This window comes from Homarus americanus, unplaced genomic scaffold (genome assembly GCF_018991925.1).
Source record: "Homarus americanus isolate GMGI-L3 unplaced genomic scaffold, GMGI_Hamer_2.0 scaffold34921, whole genome shotgun sequence".
Classification (NCBI taxonomy): domain Eukaryota; kingdom Metazoa; phylum Arthropoda; class Malacostraca; order Decapoda; family Nephropidae; genus Homarus; species Homarus americanus.
This window is the reverse complement of record NW_024741901.1, coordinates 22716522-22739612: the sequence shown is the minus strand read 5'-3', so window position 1 is coordinate 22739612 and position 23091 is coordinate 22716522. Positions and strand designations below refer to the sequence as shown.

The 23091-nt window shown below is 46.7% G+C and overlaps 1 protein-coding gene across 1 annotated transcript in view; it reads left to right on the top strand.

Annotated features, from left to right (window-relative positions):
- Positions 1 to 23091, top strand: part of LOC121876311 (flocculation protein FLO11-like) — a 53676-nt gene that overhangs the window by 18341 nt on the left and 12244 nt on the right. Inside the window, exon 3 of the mRNA XM_042381365.1 lies at positions 21873 to 22499. Within this exon, the coding sequence (XP_042237299.1) occupies positions 21873 to 22499 (627 nt within the window). The remainder of the gene's footprint in view (positions 1 to 21872; positions 22500 to 23091) is intronic.

The following is a 23091-nucleotide window of genomic DNA, read 5'->3' as shown; positions in this document are numbered from 1 at the left end:
GATCTCAAATAAGTTAATCTATCGAGTCCCTACGGGTTAAATAATCATCGTTAAAGGGTTAAATCATCGTCGTCAAAGGGTTAAATAATCGTCGTCAAAAGGTTGAACCATCGTCCTCAAAGGGTTAAATAATCGTAGTCAAAGGGTCAAATCATAGTCGTTAAAGGGTAAAATAATCGTCGTTAAAGGTTTAAATAATCGTCGTCAAAGGGTTAAATCATCGTCGTCAAAGGGTTAAATCATCGTCGTCAAAGGGTTAATGTAGCACCACACAGGAAGGCTGGCAGATAACGCTGAGATAAGCAATACACTGTTGTCAATACGGAAGGAAAGATTGTTAGGGCTGACCACAGGGTGAGGATGAGGACGGAAGGGTGTTAGGAAGGGGTGAGCGACAAATGTAATGTAGTGATTGTGAAAGACTGCTGGTGGGGGGTGATGGTGGACTGCCTCATGACTCGCCAAGTCTTCTCACTATTTTTCCCAACTCTGTCTCTTACTTAAACAAATTATACTTGCTTACGTGAAGAGGAAATAGTCAACCATTGTGTGGGAGAGAGAGAGAAGCTCGGGGGTCTAGAGATGGTAAAGGTGGGTTCTGACGGAGGAACATCACTGGCATTAGAAAGGACCGGACATTCTTAACACAACGCTCAAACCCGCTTCTGCCTATTGCTGCTCCCACCCCCTCCCCCCCCCCTCCTCCTCCATTTTACCCTCCCTCCTGCTACTACTTCCTCATCTCTCCCTCCCTCCCCTTCTCCTGCCTACCTCCTCCCTCTCTCCTGCTTGCTACCTACCCCTCCTCCATCCCTCCCTCCCTCCTACCTGCCTGTCTCCCACCACCGCTACTACCTGCCTTCACCACCACAGGTAGGTGAGGTAGAGACAGGTAGATGAGTGAGACGGGCAGGTGAGGGAGAGACAGGTAGGTGGAGTGAGACAGGCAGGTGAGGAGAGACGAGTGAGACGGGCAGGTGAGGGAGAGACGGGCAGGTGAGGGAGAGACAGGTAGGCGAGTGAGACGGGCAGGTGAGGGAGAGACGGGCAGGTGAGGGAGAGACAGGTAGGCGAGTGAGACGGGCAGGTGAGGGAGAGACAGGTAAAGTGGTGAGGAGAGAGGTGTGGAGGGCAGACTGCGGGAGGGTGAAGCGAGGTGGGCTGTGGTGTGGGCGGAGTGACCTTGACTGTGGTGGGGACGTCGCAGTATGGAGGGGGGGGGTGGAGCGGGTGTAGGGTAGAGGGAGTAGAAGGCCGGGGTAGGGAGGGAGGGAGAGAGGAGGCGGCGAGGCAGGTTTCCAGGTAGGTGGGATGATCTTGAGCAGCCTGTACTGTAATGTACCTACAGTAGACGCCTCTCTTCTCTTGGTCCCCAGTCCACCAGGAAGGTGTAGTAGAGAGAGGTAGTCCTGGTGGTGATCACAACAGTTAGTGGGTATCCGACTACAGTGTCCTACTCACACCATCCAGTCACCACGTGGGTGTGTCTGTGATGTGGTTGTGGGCATGACGGTGGTGTAAGAGTGGTACTGACGGAGGTGGCAGGCAGTCATGCGCAAGTCTCACCAACACCAGCTTATGGCTCCTACTGCTGCCCCGGGCATATTATTCTCTCTCTCTCTCACTCATTCTTTCACTCTCTCAGGACAACAACGGGTGAAGAATAAAACGTGGATGAATGTGAAGAGATGAGAAAGGGGTTGAGGGGAAGCTTGTGGCAGGAGGAAGCGTTGTTAGCTTTACATAAGTAACTTGCAGTTTTCATAAGAATGTGTTAATATGGGTGGTAGTGGTTTTCCGGGTACTCCTTCCCTCTATCACCCCACCCTCCCTGCCCCCTTATTCCCGCCTTCCTCGTCCTTCCCTTCCTCCTCCTCCCTTCTGTTTTTTCTTTCCTGTAATCCCCCTTTCTTCTTCTCCCCTCTCCTCTAATACCCCTTCCTCCTCCTCCTCCTCACCTTTCCCCTAATACCCCCTTCCTCCTCCTCACCTCTCCTCTAATCCCCCTTTCTCTTTCTCCTCCCCTTTCCTCTAATACCCCCTTCCTCCTCCTCCTCTCCTCTAATACCCCCCTTCCTCCTCCCCTTTCCCCTAATGCCCCCTTCCTCCTCCTCACCTCCACACAGACTTACAACACAGCTGGTTCACCTTTTGCATACTTCATGGTCAAGTTTCCATTATAATTTCGCCCGTGATTTGTGCTCTCTCTCTCTCACACACACACACAATGGTAACAAAACAGTTCTCATTCCACAAGTAAAGAAGCTTCACTCATTCCCATGACAAACCATAACGTAAAAGAACTCAGTGAGAGGTATAGAATATTGGTATATAGCAGGTTTTATTGGCCTTATCTACCTGTGCTCTACCCTCTACCTGTGTTCTACCTGTGCTCTTATTAGCCCACCTCCACAAATTAACATCCTCAATGAAATGTTACGTCGATGGCTTTAAAAAATTGTCTTCGGTTTACCAGTAACACTTCTCATTCATTCACCTCCATCATTGAGCTCAAATTCCTTCAAGAGAAACAAGTGTGGTTGGTGTTGAGGTAGCGGCCAGTGTTGTTAAGTTCTCTACTGTGTTTCCTAAGAAGTCGTAAGGGCAAGGAGGGAGAGAGGCGTTGAGAGGTAATTGTGTAGATCGGATAGGGAGAGGGAGGGAAAGCGGGAGCCAGCTGGACAACACTTCCACCATCTGGGTAGCAACACAATTTCAGCGCATGAGTGAGCTGCTGGTCCTTACAACACTCACACCTGCGCTATTTACCATCAGCTGAGTCAGGTAAGATATTGTTGGGGTTTCTTGCCGGAAATATTACACTCGGGTAGGATTGACCGAGTGAGGAAATGTTCACACTCTCTTTAATTTTTTGTTTCTGGGGATGTTTTATAAGGAGTGATAATTTTATGTCCAGCAGTGTCCCTCAGTGTGTACAGTATATATGTGTGTGTGTGTAAACTTAAACATAACTTTAGTCAGAACTCCTAGTAAGAGTAAGATGTTATACAGTCGAGGTTAAAAGTAAGCTTCCTCCCTGACTGAAGCAGTATCCAACCCCCCAAATGAAACCAAACACCAGACGGGATGACAGTCAGGGTTAAGTTCGGAGACTCATTCCCGTGCGACTCCGTTTCACCAGGCTAGTACATCATAACTATCAACATCTCTCCCCCCATCTTTCCCCTTTCTCCCATCTTCCCCCTTTCTCCTCTTCTCCCCATCTTCCCCTTCATTATCTTCCCCTTCTTCCCCATTTCCCCCCTCTTCGATCTACTCCCCATCTACCACAAGCTACATGTTGTTCACCTGTCGACGTGAGAGTCATTACACAAGATTCATGCGAACATTAATACGGTGGATGCAGGTTGACCTGTGTGGTGTGGTGCGCGAGGGGGGGTGGGTGAGCGAGGGGTGTGTGGTGAGCGAGGGGTGTGGTGTGAGCGAGGGGTGTGGTGAATGAGGGGGTGTGTGGTGAACGAGGGGTGTGTGTGGGGAACGAGGGGTGTGTGTGGTGTGCGAGGGGTGGTGTGGTGTGGTGAACGAGGGGTGGGTGGGGTGTGTGTGGTGGGTGAACGAGGGTGGATATGGAGCGAGGGGTGTGGTGTGGGGTGAACGAGGGGTGTGTGGGTGGTGAACGGAGGGGTGTGTGTGAACGAGGGGTGGGTGGTGAATGAGGGGTGGGGTGTGTGCGCGAGGGGTGTGGGTGTGTGTGGTGTGGTGAGCTAGGGGTGTGTGTGTGGGTGAGCTAGGGGTGTGTGTGTGAGGGTGTGGGTGAGTGAGGGGTGTGTGTGGTGAGCGGAGGGGTGTGTGTGGTGAGCGAGGGGTGTGTGTGGTGAGCGAGGGGCGTGTGTGGTGTGTTGAATGAGGGGTGTGTGTGTGGTGAGCAGGGGTGTGTGGTGAGCTAGGGGTGTGTGTGTGGGGTGTGGGGTGCGGAGGGGTGTGTGTGGTTGTGGTGCGAGGGTGTGGGGTGTGGTGAGCTAGGGGTGTGTGGTGAACAGGGTGTGTGTTGTGTGAGAGGGGTGTGTGTGGTGAGCGAGGGTGTGTGTGGTGTGTGGCTAGGGGTGTGTGTGTGGTGTGGTGAACGAGGTGTGTGTGGTGTGCAGTGGTGAGCTGGGGGTGTGTGTGGTTGCCAGCAGATTGGTGGAGTGATCAGTAACAATATAATATGAAGGTGTTACACTGCCCCACACACTGTACTGTCGGCCTCACACACACTCGCCCACATCTTTGTCTGTTCTTGAACACTCCTCCTCCTCTCCTCCTCTACACACACACGTGCATGTAATAATAATAGCCGCCTCATCATCGAGTAAGGCCGACCGTTAGTACTTTATAGATGTACAAATTGTCACCAACACGCACGGTACCTACAACTAACAGGAATTAACGACCAAGTGCTGATAACACGATTCGCTAATTGACTTGGATCGTGAAGCCCAATTGCTATTTGGTAAACAGAGACAAAGGCACAAACAAATTTGGCCACACACAGGTGCACACACACATACACACAGGTACACACACACACACACACAGAGGTAGGTACACAAACACACCCAAACCACTGGGAAATCGAGCTGGGTATCCTTGGCTGATGCAGGCAGCTCTCGTGTAACTTTTCACTCAAAGGGTAACTCTACAGTACACTATTAACCCACCACACCAGGCGGCTTCTACCACCATGTTTTGCTTCTATATCACCACGTTCAGGGTGTGGTAAGAGAGGTGTGTGTTGTAACAGTGAGTTGAGTGATAACTGTACTGACCTCCTCACCACACACACACACACTCTCACCACACACACACACTCCTCACCACACACACACACACACACACTCCTCACCACACACACACACACAGTCATCACCACAGACACACTCCACTCTCTTATTAGGATCCCCACACCTATGGGAGAACACCTGGGAGACACATTCATTGTACTATATAAAGGTGTTATGAAATAGGACTTTTAATATGACGGTGGTGATAAGGAGAGAGGTATTTTGATAAGAGAGCCAGGAAGGGAGAGCTGTGTGGCGCCTCATAACTTTATTTTTATTGTTATTATTATTATTATTATTATTATTATTATTATTATTATTATTATTATTATTATTAAATCTGTAAAAAAAATATTACGTCAATCTTAATTAAATGTGTCGGATAAATATTTACCATCACCAAACAAAATGTGTTTACGTTTGACCTTTGCTGAGTTTCCTGCTATAACACTTGTATCCTTTTTTCATTGACGTAAGTTTGTTTGAACAATGTTAATATTTTTGGGGGCGTTCTCTTGCTCTTTGGTCAAGTTGTTTTTGAGGCAATAATTATGGATTTCGAGAAAATATCTAAAGAATTTTCCTGAAAATCTCATTGAGTATTTTATTGTTAGGAAATCCTGTAGTTTATCAGTACTATAAATTCTTTACCTATTTTATTATAAGTTATTGCGTCTATTTTACTGTCATAGATAAAACTTTATTTTACTAATAGAAAGGTGTTGATGGTAGGGGCAGGGGAGGTGTAGGGGAAGGATGGTAGGGCAGAGGAGGTGTGGGGAAGGATGGTAGGGGCACGGGAGGTGTAGGGGAAGGATGGTAGGGCAAGGGAGGTGTGGGGAAGGATGGTAGGGGCAGGGAGGTGTGGGGAAGGATGGTAGGGGCACGGGAGGTGTGGGGAAGGATGGTAGGGGCAGGGGAGGTGTGGGGGAAGGATGGTAGGGGCAGAGGGAGGTGGGGGGAAGGATGGTAGGGGCAGGGGGGTGTGGGGAAGGATGGTGGGGCACGGGAGGTGTGGGGGAAGGATGGTAGGGGCAGGAGGTGTGGGGAAGTGGTGAGGGGCAGGGGGTGTGGGGAAGGATGGTAGGGGCAGGGGGGAGGTGGGGGGAAGGATGGTAGGGGCAGGGGAGGTGTGGGGAAGGATGGTAGGGGCAGGGAGGTGTGGAAGGATGGTGGGGCAGGGGGTGTGGGGGGAAGGATGGTGGGGGCGGGGAAGGATGGTGGGGGCAGGAGGTGTGGGGAAGGATGGTAGGGGCAGGGGAGGTGTGGGGGGGAAGGATGGTGGGGGCAGGGGAGGGTGTGGGGGAAGGATGGTAGGGGCAGGGGATGGTAGGGGCAGGGAGGTGTGGGGAAGGGATGGTGGGCAGGGGAGGTGTGGGGAAGGGATGGTGGGGCGGGGGGAGGTGTGGGGAAGGATGGTAGGGGCAGGGGAGGTGTAGGGGAAGGATGGTAGGGGCAGGGGAGGTGTGAGGGAAGGATGGTAGGGGCAGGGGAGGTGTGGGGGAAGGATGGTAGGGCAGGGGGAGGTGTGGGGGGAAGGATGGTGGGGCAGGGAGGTGTAGGGGAAGGATGGTAGGGGCAGGGGAGGTGTAGGGGGAAGGATGGTAGAGGCGGGGAAGGATGGGGGAGTGCGGGAGGGACAGAGGGTCAGGTCTAGGGGTCAAGGAGAACCAGTTTTTGTTGTTGAGTTTAGTTACGTCTTTACCATCACCGTGTGACCCGCCTTCCTTCCCTCCCGCCACATCCTCTCTCCTCAATATCTTCCCCCAAATATATTCCCCAGTTCTTCCCCTTCCTTCCCGCCCCCCACCATCTCTCTCTCTCTCCTCCCTCCTCTTCTTCTTCCTCCCTCCTCCCACCCACCCTTCCTTCCGGGGGCTGTAATAAGGGTGACAGGTCCTATTTCGGCCTGTGAGGGAGGTACAGGTAGCTCCCAGGTTGATGTCACTTGTCTGAAGAAAAGTAGAATCTAGTTTCTCATTTCATCATTGTCATTCAGGTTCGACAAGGGTGTGTGTTGTGAGGACCCGTGTGTTGTGGGGACCCGTGTGTTGTAGTAGTAGTGTTTAACTGCAACAACTATATGCTATGACTTTGTGTGAGATTACACCTGAGTCGGTGACTGATAACATAACAAAAAGGCTGTGTACGTGATTATCGCTTATTAACTGTTGGCTCAATAGTGTACACGTCACAACGAGCAACTAAACTGATTTCTGTAATATCTATTATAAATGTGGGCTAAATTCGCCTCAGACGAAGAGACATTAAAGCGTGATAGCTACAACACTACTCAAGTGTTGGGCTCTAACTTCAAGTCAGGAACTACTTAACGTTCAAAGAGGTCAGCCAAGCAGAGCGTGACTAGTGTGTGATTACGGAACACTTGATGCGTGACACCTATTGACCACATCATTGTTGCTGGAGACCTGGACCACGTCACTCACTCACTAGGAGACCATCAGCACCTCCGTCACTCCCACACTACTTACACAACTTGGCGAAACTCGTGCACCAAAATACATGAAGTTACAACACTGTGAAGACACCATTTGAAATATTATTGTGTTAGCGAACCAATATGTATGAGTTATTGTACCCCTCCTCCACCACGGCTAGTTAACAGAAGGGGGTAGGGACTAGTTAACAGAAGGGGGGTGGGTTAGGGGGTAGGGAGCTAGTTAAGAGAGGGGACGTATGGAGCTAGTTGAGGAGAGGAGAGACTTAGGGAGCTAGTTAAGAGAGGGGGGGACGTATGGAGCTAGTTGAGAGAGGGGGGACGTAGGGGCTAGTTGAGAGGAGAGACTTAGGGGCTAGTTGAGAGGGGAGAGACTTAGGGGCTAGTTAAGAGAGAGGGGACGTATGGAGCTAGTTGGAGGAGGGGGGACGTGGGGAGCTAGTTAAGAGAGAGGGGACGTAGGGGAGCTAGTTGAGGAGAGAGGGGGGGACGTAGGGAGCTAGTTGAGAGGGGGACGTATGGAGCTAGTTGAGAGAGGGGGGACGTGGGGAGCTAGTTAAGAGGAGACTTAGGGAGCTAGTTAAGAGAGAGGGGGACGTAGGGAGCTAGTTGAGAGAGGGGACGTTAGGGAGCTAGTTAGAGAGGGACGTATGGGAGCTAGTTGAGGAGAGGGGATGTAGGGAGCTAGTTGAGAGAGGGGGGACGTGGGGGCTAGTTGAGAGAGGGACGTAGGGAGCTAGTTAAGGAGGGGGGACGTAGGGGCTAGTTGAGAGAGGGGGGACGTAGGGGCTAGTTGAGAGAGGGGGGGGGACGTAGGGGGCTAGTTAAGAGAGAGGGACGTGGGGAGCTAGTTGAGAGAGGGGGACGTATGGAGCTAGTTAGAGGGGGGACGTTGAGGGGCCTAGTTAAGAGAGAGAGGGACGTTGGGAGCTAGTTGAGTGAGGGAGTTTTTCAGGGAGTGTAGTTGCCAGGTGGTCCAAGTTATGCTACACCATGCCTGCCTGGCTTTGTCCTGCTCCATAACATAATATTAGTCTCCCTGCCTCTTACAACACCTTCCCTAAAGCTACCCTCATGGTGGAGAGTTATGCGTTGTGTCTTTCTGTTCAGTTCTAGTTTCTCTTGTTCAGTGAGACTTCTTACTGCACGTTAATAGTGTGTGTTGTTATTCTGGTGATGGAGGGTGTTGGTGAGGCTGGTGGAGGTTGTTGGTGAGGGTGTTGGTGAATCTGGTGAAGGGTGTTGAAGCTGGTGGAGGCTGTTCGTGAAGCTGGTGGAGGATGTTGGTGAAGCTGGTGGAGGATGTTGGTGAAGCTGGTGGAGGGTGTTGGTGAGGCTGGTGGAGGGTGTTGGTGAGGCTGGTTATGGGTGTTAGTGAGGCTGGTGGAGGGAAGGAGGAGGAGGAGGGTGTTGAAGCTGAGTGGTGGAGGAGGTGTGTCAAGTGTGGTGCTCCCTCCGGCCCTCCATGACACAATAATCTCGGCTCTTGGCTCACACTGGCAGCTTGTAACTATGGCCACACACTCGCACATCATCTAAGTACACACACACACACACACACACACACACACTATTCGCTTGTGTAGATAACAATCATATTAAACAGATTAGCTCTTGTTCCACCCGGCCCACAGTATGTATGTGTGGGGGAGGTGCTCTCACTTGTCCGACCTTGGTGTATGGGGGCAGTGTTGATATAGTGAGCTGGGGAGAAAGGCAGGACAGGTTGTTGTGTATAGTTTGGTTACAATGTGTCAAATTATTAAACTTCACATGGAACCAAATTCGACCTAACCTGTAACCTAACTTACCTGTACACGTGATGAGACGGAACATTCTCACTGGTATTTTGTATATTACGTGAACTGACATTGACTAACATATATATATATATATATATATATATATATATATATATATATATATATATATATATATATATATATATATATATATATATATATATATATATATATATATATATATATATATATATATATATATATATATATATATATATATATATATATATATATATATATATATACACATACACACACACACAGTACTGGACTATGACGTAGTGTAGAAGGCAGCTGTAGGAGAGGATCAGTAAACCTGGCCGGGGGCTGTGGTGGTGGAACATCCCACACCACGACACCATGGCCTTGTGGCATACCTCCAGGCTGAAACTATCTTTATCATTAGTCTAGTGGTATTTTTCACTAAAACTTGTTGTTTTTACTAACTCTGTCCTTGACGACCACCCGAGCTTGGCCATGACTTGTGGTGACATTCTTCAGGAGATGATCTTCGGTGTTTGAGATTATGTGGGAAGGTTGAACGTGACGATACCGACCAACACACACACATTGTTTGTTCCCGTGATGCTTCTGCCCATGTCTCTGTCCTGCTTACTGTGCACACCTTACTTGTTGGTGCACCACGGTACCTTGTAGTGATATACCACGGTACCTCGTAGTGGTGCACCATTGTACCTTGTGGTGGTGCACTTGGCCTCAAATCCAGGAGTCGTGACAGTATTACCTTCCACTCTCTATTAACCGACCCACTCTCTCACACCTCATACCTCCACACACACACGACATAACCCTGGTCCCCTGACCTTATTGTACGTACAGTATCTATTGACTACATCCGGGTCTTATCAGGTGATGTTGTGGTTTTACAGGTGGTGTTGCAGATGGTGTTGTGTTGCAGATGGTGTTGTGTTGCAGATGGTGTTGTGTTACAGGTGGCGTTGTGATGATGCAGATGGTGTTGTCGGTGGTGTTGTAGTGTTACAGGTGGCGTTGTGGTGATGTAGATGGTGTTGTGGTGATGTAGATGGTGTTGTGGTGATGCAGGTGGTAGATGGTGTTGTGGTGATGCAGGTGGTATATGGTGTGGACGGGTGTGAGTTATGGTGAGCACGGGTGTGTTATGGTGAGGACGGGTGTGAGGTGTGGTGAGGTCTGGTGTGTTATGGTGAGGACGGGTGTGAGATGTGGTGAGGACGGGTGTGTTATGGTGAGGACGGGTGTGAGGTGTAGGCAGGGACGGGTGTAGAGATGTGGTGAGGACAGGTGTGTTATGGTGAGGACGGGTGTGAGGTGTGGTGAGGTCTGGTGTGTTATGGTGAGGACGGGTGTGAGATGTGGTGAGGACAGGGTGTGGTTATATGGTGAGGACGGGCCTTGAGGTGTGGTGAGGCAGGTGTGTTATGGTGAGAAGGGGTGTGTTATGGTGAGGACAGGTGTGAGGGTGTGGTAGGACAGGGTGTGTTATGGTGAGGACGAGTGTGAGGTGTGGTAGGACAGGTGTGTTATGGTGAGGACAGGTGTTTATGGTGAGGACAGGTGTTTTATGAGTGGGGACAGATTGTGAGGGGTGTGGTAAGGACAGGTGTGTTATGGTGAGGACGAGTGTGAGGTGTGGTAAGGACAGGTGTGTTATGAGTGAGGACAGATTGAGGTGTGGTGAGGACGGGTGTTTTATGGTGAGGACAGGTGTTATGGTGAGGACGAGTGTGAGGGTGTGGTGAGGACAGGGTGTGTTATGGTGAGGACGGGTGTTTTATGAGTGAGGACAGGTGTTTATGGAGTGAGGACGGGTGTTTATGGTGAAGACGGGTGTTTTTATGGTGAGACGTGTTATGGTGAGGTTCGGGTGTGAGTTGTGGTGAGGTCAGGTGTTTTATGGTGAGGACATTATGGTGAGGACGGGTGTTTTATGGTGAGGACGGGTGTGAAGTTGTGGTGAGGACAGGTGTTTTATGGTGAGGACGTGTTATGGTGGTCGGGTGTTTTTATGGTGAGGACGTGTTATGGTGAGGACGGGTGTTTTATGGTGGGGACGTGTTATGGTGAGGTCGGGTGTGAGTTGTGGTGAGAACACTAGTGTTTGTGGGGGTGGGGTGGTGACGTGATAAAGTCAGTCATTATGTACTCCTAATATTGTGGCCCGACAAGTTTGTTTACTAAGGCTCTACTACGCTATCTCTCTTCCTCTTCCTTCTCCTCTCTCTCTCTCTTCCTTCTCCCCTCTCTCTCTCTCTCTCTTCCTTCTCCCCTCTCTCTCTCTCTCTTCCTTCTCCCCTCTCTCTCTTCCTTCTCTCTCTCTCTCTCTTCCTTCTCTCTCTCTCCTCCCCTCTCTCTACTCTCCCTCCCTCTCTCTCTCTCCCTCCCCTCTCTCTCTCTCTCTCTCTCTCTCTCTCCCTCCCTCCTCTCTCCTCTCTCTCTCTCTCCCTCCCTCTCTCTCTCTCTCTCTCTCTCTCTCTCCCTCTCTCTCCTCCCTCCCCTTCCTCTCCCCTTCCTCTCCCTCTCCCTTCCTCTCCCTCTCCCCTTCCTCTCCCCTCTCCCTCTCCCTTCCTCCTCCCTCTCCCCTCCTCTCCCCTCCTCTCTCTCCTCTCTCTCTCTCTCTCTCTCTCTCTTCCTTCTCCTTCTCTCTCTCTCTCTCTCCCCCCTCCCTCTCCCCCTCCCTGCCCCCTCCCCTCCCTCCCCCTTCCCTCTCTCTCTCTCCCTTCTCCCCCCCTCTCTCTCTCTCCCTTCTCCCCCCCCCTCTCTCTCTCTCCCTCCCTCCTCCTCCCTCCCTCCCTCCTCCCTTCTCCCCTCTCTCTCTTCTCCCCTCTCTCTCTCTCTCTCTCCCCTCTCTCTCCTCCTTCTCCCCTCTCTCTCTCTCTCTCTTTTTCCTTCTCCCCAACTCTCTTTCTCTTTCCCTCCGCTTTCGTCAGTAGTAATTTCGTTGTTATTCATTCATCTTTTCCTTCATTTCCGGTCAATAGTTTAGTCATCCATCCGCCTGCTTATATACAGTGTTTGTATCTCAAGATTTATACGAATAATATTTTTCTACTTCAGTGAATAACTACTTTAGGTTATGTAACAATTCAGTCTTCTTCATGAAATTAGTTCAACTGTGATGGTGTTGGTATATGGTGAGGTGGTGATGTTGATCTATGGTTGTGATGAGGTGGTGGTGGTGTTGATCTATGGTTGTGATGAGGTGGTGGTGGTGTTGATCTATGGTGGTGATGAGGTGGTGGTGGTGGTGTTGATCTATGGTTGTGATGAGGAGGTGGTGGTGTTGGTCTATGGTTGTGATGAGGAGGTGGTGGTGTTGATCTATGGTTGTGATGAGGTGGTATTGATTAGTGGTGGTGATGAGCTGGAGGTGGTGTTGGTGATGGTGATGAGGAGGTGGTAGTGATGAGGTGGCGTTGGTATATGGTGATGATGAAGAGAGGAGGTGATGGTGTTTGTTATGAGTGTTGTATAGAAGCATTGAGAGCGGTAATGGCGGACGAGAGGGCACAGCGATCATGGGCCTGAAGTCTTCTCTTATTGTGTTAGTTGGGAACAAAAACTGTGGGGGTGTAGGGTGTGGTGTGAGGTAGGGTGGTGTGATGTGAGTGTGGGGAAGTGGTATGGTGTGGTGAGCTGTTTGGTAGGAACGTCAACATTTGCCTCGCTGGAAGAAGTTAGGTTGTGTGTTGTGGTGGGTGTGAAGTGTTGCCGCTGGTACAGTATATTACTCGGCTAGTCGTGCGTGTGAAGTGTTGCCGCTGGTACAGTATATTACTCGGCTAGTCGTGGGTGTGAAGTGTTGCCGCTGGTACAGTATATTACTCGGCTAGTCGTGGGTGTGAAGTGTTGCCGCTGGTACAGTATATTACTCGGCTAGTCGTGGGTGTGAAGTGTTGCCGCTGGTACAGTATATTACTCGGCTAGTCGTGGGTGTGAAGTGTTGCCGCTGGTACGTACTCGCGTCGTGCGTGTGAAGTGTTGCCGCTGGTACAGTATATTACTCGGCTAGTCGTGCGTGTGAAGTGTTGCCGCTGGTACAGTATATTACTCGGCTAGTCGTGGGTGTGAAGTGTTGCCGCTGGTACAGTATATTACTCGGCTAGTCGTGCGTGTGAAGTGTTGCCGCTGGTACAGTATATTACTCGGCTAGTCGTGCGTGTGAAGTGTTGCCGCTGGTACAGTATATTACTCGGCATTTCAGCGAAACCACAAGTGATTCGCGTTATATTTTCCCAATTTTTCTTTAAATTTCTTCAAGTTTCAGTAAGCGTTGACTAGTGTTCAGATTCGATCACAAATGGCCGACTGGCAACCATTTTATGTCAGCGTTCTTCACATAGAAACAACAGCTGAAGTTTGTCGTTGTTGTTAACATAAGAACATAAGAATGGAGGAAACTGCAGCGGGCCTATTGGCCCATACTGGGCAGTCCCGTTTACACCCATCCCCTATTGCTCATATAAGCATCCAACCTATGTTTGAAGCAATTTGGTAACTTGTTCCATTCATCCACTACTGTTTCCGAACCAGTGTTTACCTATTTCGCGCCTAAATCTAAATTTGTCTAATTTAAAACCATTGTTACGAGTTTGCTCCTGGTTGGATAGTTTGAGTACCTTTGTAATGTCCCCTTTGTTTAGCCCTGACTTCCACTTATACACCTCTATCAGGTCGCCCCTCGCTCTACGTCTCTCGAGGGAGTGCAAATTAAGATGCTTTAACCTGTCTCTCTATACTCAAGGTTCCTAATGCCCGGGATTAGTCTTGTCATTCTCCTCTGAATTCTTTCCAATGATTCTATATTCATTCTGTAATACGGTGACCAGAACTGAACTGCTTAATCCAGGTGTGGTCTCACAAGCGCAAGATACAGTTTTAGGATGACCTCGCTAGTCTTGTAACTAACACTCCTTTGTATGAACCCAAGTACTTTATTAGCCTTGTTACGAGCAAAAACACATTGTTTACTTGGCTTAAGGTTCCTACTTATCATTACTCCTAAATCTCTCTCGCAGTCGGATTTCTCTGTGGCATCGTTGTTCATCTGGTATCTGGTTTCCCTGTTTACATCTCCTATACTGAGTACTTTACATTTGTCCACGTTGAATTTCATCTGCCATTTTTCAGACCATTCGAAAAATTTGTTTAGATCTTCCTGTAGTTTTGCTGAGTCCTCGTCAGATTTAATAACACGTCCTATTTTAGTGTCATCAGCAAATTTACTTATGTTGCTGTCTATGCCGATATCTATGTCGTTTATGTATATAATAAATAATAATGGTCCAAGTACTGAGCCTTGGGGAACTCCACTTGTGACGTTGCTCCAATGGGACTTAGTGCCGTTAATGCTCACTCGCTGTTTCCTGTCCTGTAACCACGCCCTAATCCATTTAAGGATGTTACCTTTGATGCCATGTGCTTCTACCTTTCTAATTAGTCTTTCGCGGGGGACTCTGTCGATGGCTTTGCTAAAGTCGAGGTATACCACATCATAATTGTGCCCCTCGTCTACCGATTCGAAAACTGATGAAAAGAATGTTAATAGATTAGTTAGACAAGAACGTCCGCTTGTGAAGCCATGCTGGGAATCATTGATCAATCGGTGCTTCTCCAGGTGATTTCGAATAGAGTTTGAAATGATTGCTTCCAGTAATTTGCCTACTATTGATGTTAGACTGATTGGGCGGTAGTTAGAGGATAGTGATCTATCCCCTTTCTTGAAAATCGGAATTACATTCGCTATCCTCCTGTCCTGACTAAGTTTTTTAGAAATATTTATTCTCCTGTTGACAGTAATGAATCCCTCCTCCATGTGTGGTGGTCCCCATGCTCTGCGTGTGAGTAGGATTTTTTCCCTACCCGAGTACCCACCAGAATAATATCCTGGTTCTTAGGGAACTGGTCCTCTGTACGACCAAATGCTGCCATGGAGGACTGCAGTAAATGCAGAGATAAGTTTAATTTCAAGTTATTTTCTTGGCCGAGTCATATGTACTCAATTTATATTGCAAAAGACAGGATTTTATATTCCATAAGGCTGGGGGGTGGGGGGGGGGGCTGGTGTACCAGGATATTAGAGGGGGTAACCGTCTCTTACTGTCGAGGAGGTACTTAACACTCTTCTCCCTACCCAGACAATGGCCAGGTCTACAGGATACAGTTTGTCTTCTTGTGTCTAATTAGTACAAGTTAACAATATAATACTACTGTAACGAACATTAAATGATTTGTGGATTACACAAAAACTGACTTGGACACGAGTCGTGGCCATAGACTGTACAGCTTTATCTTGTTTTATTTTCCATTGTTTTACTTATCTGGGTAATAACAATAGCCGGACCAATCTATTGAATATTTGATGCCATAACAGATAAGGTTGTTACTGTTGGGTATTATGGCCTCCTAGTAACAGTGTTAAACAATACATCAAAGCTTTACAGCAAGTGTCACCTTGTTAGTGTCTCATATGGTGTTAAGTAGCCCAGTCGCTAAAAAATTTGAATAAAATTTCTGTGATTAGAATAAGTGTAATTATATATGTTAATGCAGAACAGTTTATCACCATTGTTCTCACCAGAGTTAAGTTGCCATTGTTCTTACTTAACTCTGAAACCAATGCGGTAACTGATATTATTATTGTTTTTATTATTTTCATTAGTTATTATTATTATTATTATTATTATTATTATTCAGATAAATTGAAAATTCTGTGCGTACACAAAACATATACCGTAAAACAAATCATCAAATTTGTCTGTATTCCCACCGTTGGATGATTAATAATAATAATAATAATTAACGGTTTATTGAAAGAGCTTGGCAGCCAGAAGGCTGAAAATATACAGTTACATATTTGGGGAATGGGTTTCGAATTACAAATAATATACAAGTAACATAAGTGACACAAATAAGATATATAATAACTAGATGGGGAAAAGTTCAAACTACAGTGCATTTCAACATAGTGACAGTGCAAGAAGTAGTATTTACTGGGAGTGAATACACTGGTTTATTACAAGTTATTGATAATTTTTACAATGGTTGGGACTGAGCTGTTCTTATAGCGATCAGTTCGTGCACGTATGGGCTGGATGCGGTTGTGGTGTCGAACAGCAATTCTCGGACAAGGGATCTCAGGTGGTAGTAGGAGCCGGTGTCGGGGATGGTGTAGAAGCTTCTTACCAAATTTGCAGATGAGGTCGTGGTGATGGTCAGTGAGAGTCGAAAGGGTCAGTGTGTTGAGTGCTTCTTGATATGTGGAGTAGGAAGGGGAGAGAATAATCTTGCATGCCCTCTTTTGCACTTTTTCTAGGTGGTTACGTTGTGTGGCATTTAGGGAGGAAGACCAGGTGGGGGAGGCATAGGTGAGCTTGGGAAGTATGAATGTTGTGTAAACACTGAGGAGCTCGTGTGCAGGAACTCCGAGGGACTTGAGTCGGCGGAGGAGGTGGAGACGGAAAGTGGAGGATTTGACAACTTCACTGACGTGTGGCTTCCAATTTAGTTTGTTGTTTATGGCGACGCCGAGGAGCTTCGTGGAATCTACAACCTGGAGTGTTCGGACCTAAAGTAATGGAAGGAGGTGGGACAATGTCGGAGGAGAGGTTGATGTGCATAACCATGGTCTTGGTATGGTTGATGGTGACTTGGTTGTTGGTGGCCCAGTTTTGGAGACTTCAATAAATCCTGAAGGGCGATATAGTCGGGAGCAGAATTGTTGACGCTGATCCCAATGGTGGAGTCGTCAACATATTTTCAGCGAGCAGGGGTTTCTCTTAGGGCATCATTGATGAGCATAAGGAAGCAGAGTGGTCCCATCTTGGTGCCTCGGGGGACGCCACAGGTGAGTGACTGAAAGGTGGAGACAGCCCCTCGGAAGCGTACAGCTTGGCGTCGGTCACTGAGGAAGTCTGTAAGCCATGGTATAAGACTTCTCCGAATCCCGAGGTCAATAGCTTTGTTATGATTATATTGCGGTCGACTAGGATGTGTGTTAGATTTAGTATCTCACACTCTTTAAGTCCCGGTTACAATATCAATCATTCCACTCTTAATCTGTACAAGTTCCTCATACCAACAGCACCGCATTATTCACCAATTTCCTTCCTCTTACTTCACAAAAAATAAACTTTTCTCGCCATCTTCATCAACTTCCAACCTACTGTAGTCATATATTTTGTATTAAGTATCCATGGTGTGTACATAGTGGCAGGGATGAGCGGACGTTTGGGTCGCCGATTAGGTTAGGTTAAGATAGATTAGGTTAAGTAAGGTTAATGTTAGGTTAGGTAAGATCAGGAAGGAGAAGTATGGTACGTGTGTGGGTGGTAGGATGGGTGGGTGGGTTATGAGGCTTAAGGGAAGATAACATAGTTTTAGTTATACCGCTGGTGAAAAAAATAATTACTTCTTACTCTCACACCGTTAAACTATAAGGCTGAATATATAAAGTAAGACTGATGGTTTAAACTATTAGTCATGTGCTACCTAACCTAACCTAGACAGCAACATAAGTAAATTTGCTGGTGACACTAAAATAGGACGTATTAAATCTGACGAGGACTCCGCAAAACTACAGGAAGATCTAAACAAATTTTTTGAATAGTCTGAAAAATGGCAGATGAAATTCAAGGTGGACAAATGTAAAGTACTCAGTATAGGAGATGTAAACAGGGAAACCAGTTACCAGATGAACAACGATGCCATAGAGAAATTCGACCGCGAGAGAGATTTAGGAGTAATGATAAGTAGGAACCTTAAGCCAAGTAAACAATGTGTTTTTGCTTGTAACAAGGCTAATAAAGTACTTTGGTTCATACAAAGGAGTGTTAGTTACAAGACTAGCAAGGTCATCCTAAAACTGTATCTTGGGCTTGTGAGACCACACCTGGATTTCGCAGTTCATTTCTGGTCACCGTATTACAGAATGGATATAGAATCATTGGAAAGAATTCAGAGGAGAATGACAAGACTAATACCGGGCATTAGGAACCTTGAGTATAGAGACAGGTTAAAGCATCTTAATTTGCACTCCCTCGAGAGACGTAGAGCGAGGGGCGACCTGATAGAGGTGTATAAATGGAAGTCAGGGCTAAACAAAGGGGACATTATAAAGGTACTCAAACTATCCAACCAGGAGCGAACTCGTAACAATGGTTTTAAATTATACAATTTTAGATTTAGGCGCAAAATTGGTAAACACTGGTTTGGAAACAGAGTAATGGATGAATGGAACAAGTTACCAAATATCATCATTAACTCGAATACGCTGGATAGCTTCAAACATAGGTTGGATGCTTATATGAGCAATAGGGGTTGGGTGTAAACGGGACTGCCCAGTATGGGCCAATAGGCCCGCTGCAGTTTCCTCCATTCTTATGTTCTTACCTACACACACATGGTTAGAGACGAGAGGAAAGGGTGCTGCTATGGCGTGCGGTCTACAAAGATGTCTTTAGTCTAACCTAACAAAACAACCTAAATATCTTGTAGACCGCATGCTATAGTAACATCGAGGAGAGTAAGAGGAGAGAGAGATAGTAATAAATTCTCAGGCTGGTGTTGGACGTGAGGAGTATTATAATGTGACTTTGTTGACAGTAAGGAGACCTCGACACACACACACACACACACACAACTGACGTGACCTGACTCTCCTACCCTTCTACACCTCCACTTTGGAAGTGAAGTTGTGAGAGGGAGAATGTTGGTGTAGAGTGGGCAGAGAGAGGCTGGGAGTCAGGAGTAGGGAGACTGTAGCAGAGACATGAGTGGGGAGAAAGAGTAGAGTGATAGGAGTGGGGGAAAGGTAGGTCGTTGGCTTCCGTCCTCTGATACCGTATCGTCATCTGATAACATTCGAGTTTTGACGTGTTACCTAATGGTGTGTGTGTGTGTGAGAATTGGTGGGTTTGTTTTAAGTGTTTTGAAGACAAAATTTGAAATATAATAATAATGAAAGATAAATTCAGTATTTCCTGTATTTTTTGTGTTGTAATGTTCCCTGCGTGTATGACGTAATACCTAGCATAAGAATGATTGATTGCAACAGTTTATTTAGCCAGAAAAATACAGGTAGTAGGCAGCTATCAAACAGGGAGGTACTACCGCCTTGGGAAGATATTGGAAGCATAATGTGTTGTCTCATGGTAGACCCTGCTGCTCTAAGGCATCACAAAAATTGTGACCAAGTCCCAGGTTGCTGATCTGACTTTCTGCCTCATTTACACACAATTGCAGGGTTTCAATTGTTTCTCTTACTTTGACAATACAACATACATAATGTTTATCATTTCTCATTCTTGATTTATTTTTTTCGATTTTGTATTTATTTATGATTATGATTGTTTTATATTTTTTTTTATTTTGTTATTAATATTTATTAATTATTATTATAATAATAATAGTTATTATTATTATTATTATTATTGTAATTATATTTTCGCCCCCAGGCCCTGATGTGGGTCAGTGACCTGTGCCCGGGTGGGCTTATCCCCGTAAAAAAAAATAAAGGTTAATGTTTAGTAGTCGCCACCACCTAATGGAATATTGAGTCATTTATGGGGAGATAGAGGAAAAAATAATAATTCTAAACGTTTCCGTCGGAAGTTTATAGTTTTCGAGTTATTTTAACTTTTATTTTATAATATTTGGCCAATCAGCAAGAGTGCGGATGTGACGTCATTGTCGTGCACGCCAATCAGCAAGAGTGCGGATGTGACGTAATACTCGTACACTAATCAGCACAAGTCTCCATTCGCGGGTAATTGGAAGATGGTGATGGATGTACAATCAAGGGCGAAAGTCGTGACGCGGTTTTGTCCCAAGATTAAATATAACTGGTAAAACATTGAGAGCCCCACCACTAGGCAGAGTGCACCAAAAGTTTCAGCCCTTCGCCATATATTTTCACCAAATTTCACGACACGACTTTTGTCTTTCATTGTACATTGATTGGCTGCCGCATTATTCAGAGCATTTTGGACAATGAAGCAGCAGCCGTTGACATATTTTAGGGCTCACGGTTTTCTTGTTTCATCTGTAAAGTGACCAAGATGTCATTACGAGAGTGTAGTGGTATTGTGGTAAGAGACCACTTCCTCAAGTCGCATCCTTCTATCCTCCTGTATCTCTTACTTAAATTTCTTACACACTCGGGGTTAGGTTAGGATTTTGTATTTATTTATTTTATTTATTTTATTTTTTTAACTGGGATTAGCCCACCTGGGCACAGGTCACTGACCCACATCGGGGCCTGGGGGGCGAAAATGTAATAATAATAATAATAATAATAATAATAATAATGATAATAATAATGCACAAAATACAAAATGAAAAAAAAAGTGAGGAACAATGTATGTATGTTGTGTTGTCAATAGTAAGAGAAACAATTGAGACCCTGCAATTGTGTGTAAATGAGGCAGGGTCTACCATGAGACAACACATTATGCTTCCAATATCTTCCCAGGCGGCAGTACCTCCCTGTGTGGCAGTACCTCCCTGTGTGGTAGTACCTCCCTGTGTGGTAGTACCTCCCTGTGTGGTAGTACCTCCCTGTGTGGTAGTACCTCCCTGTGTGGTAGTACCTCCCTGTGTGGTAGCTGCCTAGGTAAGATTTTTTATTTTTTTGTTTTACATTTTTTGACCTACTTTTTTTTCTTCAAAATCTCAACTACTGCTCATTTCCGATGGCAGTGAAAGTCATATTTGTATTAACACGACGATTTACACTATAAAAACCCATTTTCAAAAGTCAAATAGGTGGTGACAACTACTAAATATTTACCCAGATAAAAATTATACAGTAATCACTAATATTAACATGGCTGAGCTATCCAACCAGGAAGGAACTCGTAGCAATGGTTTTAGTTTACACAAATTTAGATTTAGGTGCAAGTTAGGTAAACACTGGTTTGGAAATAAGAGTAGTGGATGAGTGGAACAAGTTACCAAACATCATCGTTAACTTGCTGAGTAGCTTCAAATATCGGTTGGACGGATATATGAGCGATAGGGGTTGGGTGTAAACGGGACTGCCCAGTATGGGCCAATAGGCTCATACTTATAGTGAGCTGGGACTCCTGGAGATGTTTAAGGATTATCCCGGAAGAACGGACAACTCATCAACTGCACAGGATCCACTAATCTCTATTTCTAGGTCCTCAGTGAAGACCAAGTAGCCATAGATAAATTACACCCAGAAACTTGATCATAGTTCTTCCTCGCTTGGAAATCGAGCCCATATCCTTTATATCCTTTCGGTTGCGATGCAAGGATGCTAACCACTATATCACCAGTGGTCAGTCGTCCTCGAGGTACATAAGCTGGCGCTCTCCTCTGTTGTGTTTAGTACCAGAGGGAGGCTAAGACACATCACATCTCATAATCAAGTACATGCCTGCCTGTCATCCTCTCACTGTTTACATCTCTAAAAATCATAGTAATATATTACCTTGTGAATTACTACTGCATGTCTAGTGTTGCACACCATCACCATCTTGTTTAATAGTTTTGTGTTTTTCCAGTTACTGTATCTACATAATGTTCATGGCATTGTATAAAGGCTTGATGAGTCTCCTAGATCCACGTTTAGTGTTTTTATTGTATTACTCCCCATATTTCTCTTGTCATATATATTTTAGTTTGCTTTTGTTTTTTCATCTGGAATGCATGTGGCTCCTGGCAGTGAGAGCCACTACCACCACAGCCGTCACGACCCGCCTGACGCCGCTACAGCAGATAGTGATGCCACTGTCTATCTATCTCTTTCTCTATCTTCCTGCCTGTGCTAATGTTTGTCTTGCATGTGTGCATGTGTGTGAGCAGCCGGCGGCCGCCACTACTGAGACTGAAAAGGAGTCCGTCCCAGAGGACGTGGAGGAGACTATGGAAGCCCCAAGGAATCGATCTCCCTCCCCTACCCCAAGGGATCGCTCTCCTTCCCCTGCCCCAAGGGATCGCTCTCCTTCCCCTGCCCCAAGGGATCGATCTCCCTCCCCTCTGCCCGAGGAGGGGGATGACTCCTCGCAGAAGGGCGACATAAAGCCTGTGGAGGAACACATTCCACCTCCAGCGGAAGACGAATCTCTCCAAGATGATAATGACAAACATTTTGAGGAAGAACTTAAGCCTTCAATTGATGATTCGTCTTCGCAAGAAGGTGACGGAGCCCCGTCTGAGAGCGAAATAATACCTGCTGAAGGTATTGTGTCTGAAGAAGGCAAAGCAGTAGAGGCTGAGGTTCCCAAGGAGGAGGCCCCGCCCTCTCCCGAGTCCGACTTGGAAGCTGAGTACGACAACGTAGAATTGGTGGAGGGCAAGGGCGGGGCTGAGGTGGGAGGGGGCGCGGTGCCCCCAACCTCAACCTCCCGGCGCTCGTCCTCAGCCTCGTCCTCTGCTGGGTCACACTCCTCACGCGGTTCAGACGCCGCCCACACTGATCCTTCCACGCAGGTTTGTCCACACGCACACCGCCGCACAGCAGTACTGTACACTCCAGCTTGCATGAGTTACACTTGTATTCTTCTCACCCACTGCAAGTTACCACGCACCTTCACCCTCTACAGGGCATCACTACACTATAAATAAACTTTGAAAGTCGAGAATAATTCCTCTTCAAATTTTATAATAACTGTCTATATTTTCCTTTTCAGTAACTCATTAGCTTCACCTGTGCTACCAACTTCCATGTGACAAAAACTGACTCGCTCTTTTCTGGTAATTCTTGTTACATTTATTGTTGGTAAGTTGATCCTTGATGACGGCTTAAGAAAGTCATCATAACACTTGACGCTTCAGTCACAGTACATGAGCACGTTGAGGTTGGAGCCTTGTGACAGATGCAACCATACTTATTAACATTCCGCATTATCCAAGAACCTTACACCAGCACTGACATGTGTGGTGGGCAGAGATAGAGGTTCTCTCACCAACTTCCTTCATATGATCTGGGTGCAGCCTATACTTTCTCTACATTTAATATTGGTTAATACAAGTATTAATAATCACTTGCTAAATTATTGATATTTACATATTCCTCTTTGCT